Source organism: Camellia sinensis, chromosome 6 (assembly GCF_055761805.1).
Source record: "Camellia sinensis isolate YWXY chromosome 6, ASM5576180v1, whole genome shotgun sequence".
In the NCBI taxonomy this organism is placed as follows: domain Eukaryota; kingdom Viridiplantae; phylum Streptophyta; class Magnoliopsida; order Ericales; family Theaceae; genus Camellia; species Camellia sinensis.
The window spans coordinates 64327665-64333696 of NC_138966.1; the positions used below are offsets into that span (position 1 = coordinate 64327665).

The window sequence follows — 6032 nt, forward strand, 5'->3', positions numbered from 1 at the left end:
TGGCAAGAAGCATAAGCAATCACCTTACCATTTTGCATTAGTACGCACCCCAAACCTTTGTATGAAGCGTCATTGTAAATTTGGAACCCATCAGTATCATTGGGCAAAGTCAAAATTGGTGCAGTTACTAACCTGGTCTTTAATTCTTGAAAGGCTGACTCTCATTGATCATTCCAATCAAATGATACATTTTTCTATGTCAACTGTGTCATTGGCATGGCAAGTATTGAGAAGTCTTCACAAATCTGCTGTAGTAACTAGCAAGTCCCAGAAAACTTCTAACTTCAATCACAGTGGTTGGTCTAGGCCAATCTACATTAGCTTCAATTTTCTGCGGGTCTGTTGATATGCCATCCTTGTTAATCACATGCCCCAGAAATGTCACACAATCAAGCCAGAATTCACATTTGGAGAATTTTGCATTCAATTTCTTTTCCCTTAAAATCTGTAGCACAGTTCTTAAATGTTTTTCATGTTCTTCCTTACTTCTGGAGTAAATCAGTATATCGTCAATAAAAACAACAACAAACTCATTAAGAAATTGTTTGAACACCCTATTCATTAGGTCCATGAATTTTGTAGGTGCATTAGTTACCCCAAACGGCATTACCAAAAACTCATAGTGCCCATATCTAGTCTGGAAAGCGATTTTCTCTATGTCTTCTGCTTTAACTTTCAATTGGTGGTATCCGGATCTAACATTAATTTTAAAAAACACTATGGCTCTCTGAGTCAAACAAATCATCTATTCGGGATAATGGATATTTATTCCTGAAAGTTACTTTATTCAATTCACGGTAGTCAATACATAGCCTCAAAGACCTGTCTTTCTTCTTGACAAATCAAACGAGAGCACCCCAAGGTGAAGTGCTTGGTCGGATAAACTTCTTATCTAACAATTCTTGAAGTTGGACTTTCAATTCTTTTAATTCAGAGGTTGACATTCTATAAAGGGTTTTGGAAATCGATTGTGTTCCAGGTAACCTCGATGGTAAATTCAATTTCTCTATCAATCAGATCTTCGAGTAATTCAATGGGAAACACATCAAGAAACTCTTTAGCTACAGGAATGTTCTCGACATTAGCATTATTAGCAGTCATATTTAGAATACAACATAAATAACCTCGACAACCTTTTCGCAATAGGTTATTGGCTTTCATAAAAGAGATCAAGTACAGTGGCGGAACTACCCCATTCCTAGCAAATATAAATTCAGGCAACCCCAGAGGTCAAAATACAACAGATTTAACAACACAGTCAATGATAGTGTGATATTTTGTCAACCATTCCATACCCAATATGCAGTCAAAATGATCTATATCCAATGGCAACAAATGAACATATAAAAGTGCTTCTTCAATGATAACATCACATGCAGGATACACATAAGCACATATCATAGAACCCCCAGATAGTGTAGATACGGATAACACATAATTCAATTGTTCCAGAGGTCTAGTCAATTTTTGAGAAAACACATGTGACACAAAAGAATACGTAGAGCCAGAGTCTATCAACACATAGGCATTCTGAGCACAGATAGGGATTATACCTGATACTACTGATTCAGTGTTCTGGATGTCTCCAGGCACAAGTGCAAAAACGTGGCCTTGTCTCAAACTTTCCTTTTTGGTGTTAGCTCTAGTATTAGTTCTTGGTGTAGGAGTGGATCCGGCTGAACTTACCACAAGACGGTTGACACTTTCAGCTATGAGTTGGCAATCTTTCATCATGTGGCCAATCTTTCCACACTGGAAGCAAGCTCATGTTGATTAGTATCAGGGGCTCTTATGTTTCCTTCCACATTATGAGCAAGTAGGTGTTGTACCACTACTTTGGCTTGAACTACTGGAGGACCCTGTATTTTGTTTCTTTGAAAATGATCGACCCTTTTTGGAATTAAACCCAAATCTTTTGCCTCTCAACAGCTAAGTTAGCTTCCACCATTAGAGCTTTATCAAGCACATCCACATATTTGGGCAATTTTAATACACCAACCCTATCAAATACATCTAAGGCTAAGCCTCCTTCAAATTTTTGAGCCTTTTTGTAGTCTGAATCTACCATATGCGGAGAAAAACGGGCCAACTCCATAAATTTGGCTTCATATTCAGCCACATACATGAAACCTTGCTTCAATTGCTCGAACTCTGACACTTTTCTATCTCTAAAGCACTGAGTGAAGTATTTCTCATAGAAAATTTCTTTAAATTGATCCCAGGTCATGGCTCCATTGTCATGTTGAATAAGCATCCACCAACAGCGAGCTTTCTTGAAAGTGTAGGTGGCGAGCAACACTTTTTGAGTTTCAATGCATAGAAAGACTTCAAACAACTTTTCCATTTCTAACATCCAAGTCTCAGCCTTTAGTGGCTCAATACCACCCAAAAAAGTCGATGGGATAATGTCGTTGTTTACCGGTTCTACTTGGACTGAAGGGGGCGAAGGAGACAGAGGTTGTTGTCTCTGTTGCTGTATCATTGATTCTGTTAAAGCGTTTAACATCCGTTCTATGCAGTTCATTCGGGCCTCAGAGGATTTGGTTGCAACAGTACTTCTTGTATTTTCCATTTGCTGTAGATAAACAAGACGATAATAAACACAAACAAATAAACTTTACAATTCCACAATGGTCACATTCGGTTTAGATATTTTCATGCCATTTTACTTTGGTTCATATATGTCCAAATAATTCACTCGTATACTCAAACATGCAGATTTAATGTCCCTAATTCTTTTTTAAAACATCCTATAGCTCATATAGACTAGTGTGTGTGGTATAACGTGTGTTTTGATACTACTCAATCATGATCCAAACCCGTCCCTAAAGGTTTAGTGTCATAACCGGCCAATAATCCAGGGATTACCAAAGGCCTTTAAACAAATTAAACAAAATACAAGGGCTAGTGGAAGCAATTACAAACATACAACATCCATAGAGTTGTGTAGACATACATGGGACAAAAAAATTTTAAAACTTAATTTACATAATTAAGATATTATCCTTCGCCATACACAGATAAACAAAACACTTGTCTAACCAGTAACAGAAGAAATACAAAACAAAAGAAAAGCCTTAGCATTGGTCATAAAAATAAAATCACTTCTCAGATGGGAACCTCCTCAGGAGGCACAATGGCTGGCTGACAAAATAGAACTCCAGGCAATCAACTCTGTGCCTGGTCACGTGCCTGGTCATCTACATACATAAATAACACGGTGAGCTAGAGCCTAGTGAATAACAACTGAGTAAAGGGTTTATGAATAATGTCCAAACAGTTTCAAAAATCAGAGATCATATCATAAATAGATTCAGATTCATATACTTAACCAGAAGTCATAAGCAGTTATATGTGATACATCCATTAGCTATCATATCAACTTGGTCCTGAGACCCATATACGTAGTCGTTACCGACAACCCTAAAGGTTCATATCTTGTGCACAAGTAGTCATGGTATTGTTTCCCCTAGGCAAGGGCCATGTGAACATAGACCATGGTATTGTTTCCCTCGGGCAAGGGCCATATAAGCCACAAAAATAATGAAACCAATGCACCACCAGTGTAGTTTGCTTTGACTCACATCTCTTAAATAATTTTTCAAAAATGTTAAGAAATTAAGAAAATATAAAAAGATATTATATCATTTTAAATGCACAACAATTTTCTACAATATTGAATGAAGAACTCATCTTTAACGTACAAATTGAAGCAAGACTCGTAATGTGATGTCTCGAGTCGTTGACCCTACTTCAGTGTGCCTTTTTGGACTAATTGTCTTGCTTGCGGAGCCTTGTACATTGATTTATGTCTAGCCAAGTTGTAATATTTTAATAGAGATAACTGTTATTGGCATAATTTAATGAAGTTGGTGTTTGATGTTATTTATGGAAACAAAATTGAGAATACAAGGATTAAATTGTGAAATGTGGATGTGTTGAAAGTAATGAAACTCATAAGTGATTTTGGAAATATTAAAAATGATGTGTTGTTGGTTGAATTGTGTGTTAAATATCATTACATTAGAATATATTGTTTAGGGATATTTTGTTTTGGCAATTGGAGGAGGATTGCATTTTTTGTTATAGAATTGATGTGAAATTAGGTTGAATTAAAACTTTACGTGTTAAGTAATTTTGTCGATTAATTACGTAAGTAGATGTCATATGGTTTATATTTGAGATATGTGGTGAAAGTGTTATAAATTCGTTCCAATATCCTTCCAGTTAGCACCCGGTAAAGTAGGTTGCGGTTCAAATGAGAGGTTCCAATTTCCTTCCAACTAGTGCATGATAAAGTGGGTTGCGCCTCGAATGAGAAGTTCCAATTTCCTTTCAGCTAGCGACTGCCTGGTAAAGTGGATTGCGCTTCCAATTGTAAGTCTCAAATTCCTTCCAACTTGTGTGGTGGTGGCTTAACGAAGCCCAGATTGTGTTATGTGATTGTAATGTCTCATTTAGATATGTATATATATATATATCATACTATGATGGTATTGCCTATCTATGCTTATATATGTGCTTATAGCTAGAACAAATGGGTGATGCCTTTGGAAATGTTATGGACTTGTCGCGATTTTAGTGGGTTATACAATGTTATTGATTATTGGAATTATTTACGACTTGCATGGCATCTTAGGTATTGAATTGTATTATAGTTGTTGAGATTGTTTTACCTTATATATCGTAGCGGATTCATATTGTTGAGATTGTTTTGAAACATTCGAAATTGGTGAAATCTTTTAAATCATTAAAGATGAAATATAAAGGTAAAGGATGATTCTTTTAAAATGTTAAAGAATAACTTTTGAGAAAAAGTATACTTATATATATGTACATGTGGGTAAGTGGTTTGGAAATACTCTTCGGGATCCTGGAGAATGCTCATGATCCTCTTCTGGTCACCTGAAAAAGAATAAACACTCTGGTCGGGTGTGCCGGAATTAGCACTCCGACGGGCAAGTTAGTATCTACACTCGAGGAGGCTTGTATTCTAAGCTAAGCATAGTAATTCTCACTTACCTCTTTAGGACTGAAGATCTTGTATTTAAAGTATTCTCTTGGGGCCCTGGGGCCTGGTCCACTCCTAGTCCTTCCCTTGTACTTCTACACGGCCCTTGTTTCACTGGTAGGAATGCCGGCTCTTTTATTCGGCCCCAAAATTGGATAGGGTCAATAAGCTATGTTCTGGACTGAATTGGTCCGCTCTTGTTGATCCAAAATTATTCGGCTCCCACAATTGCCCCCCAAACACCCCACTAGCACTAGTTTGTCGACGTGTTTGGCTTCTAGTCTGGAGGTTAGAAATCCGGCAGTTATTCCTCTTCCCGATGCATGTCAGAACGCGTACATGCTTCTTGGTCATTATAACGCTTTCCCACCCCTTCATACGCTGCCTTCATTTAATGCGATTTGAATTTGTCTCTTCAAATGTATGCTCTGAATACTCGAAGATATCTGGCTCGTCTTCCAGTGGGACTCCTGCATTCTGTGGCTTCTGCAACCGCTTGTTTCTCGATCTTTCCTTCGCCTCCTGTAAGTTTTCTTTGCCTACATTTTTTTTTTTGATCCCCCCTCTTTATCTGCTTTTAGTTTTCCGTAATCCTTGAGTCGGCAAGAATGGCGAAACATTTGATGGAGCTCCTTTCTGCGGATCGAATCTCAGGCTTTCGACGCCACTTCTCCATCCCTGACGACGTCTATCTGTCACTTGTGGCAGACAGCACTACTGATATGGTGAGGGAAGACGAGAACACAATCGTCTTTCCTCTACTATTAATTGCTAAGGGCGGCGTCTGTTTTCCTCTTCACCCACTTTTGAGGGCCGTTCTTTGGTACTGGGGTCTTATTCCTTCCCAGCCCAATGTGAACTTCTTCCGCATCATAATGGCCATTGTAGAGATAAATCGGCGTCTTAGAGTTAATTTAGGTATTCCCGCCATTCGGCACTGTTATGTCCTAGCCAAGTCTACTGGACATCTGGGACGCTACTTCCTTAGAGCCAAGGACACTGACCACCACTTAGTGACCAT

At 38.1% G+C, this 6032-nt stretch overlaps 1 protein-coding gene across 1 annotated transcript; it reads right to left on the bottom strand.

Moving 5' to 3' along the window:
• Positions 1-1230: 1230 nt before the first annotated feature.
• LOC145793329 (uncharacterized) lies at positions 1231-2572 on the bottom strand. Its single transcript, XM_082876131.1, has 2 exons — positions 1907-2572; positions 1231-1752 (listed from the first exon to the last, which is right to left on the bottom strand). The coding sequence occupies exons 1-2, from the start codon at positions 2570-2572 to the stop codon at positions 1231-1233; spliced, it is 1188 nt and encodes a 395-aa protein (XP_082732257.1).
• Positions 2573-6032: the final 3460 nt, after the last annotated feature.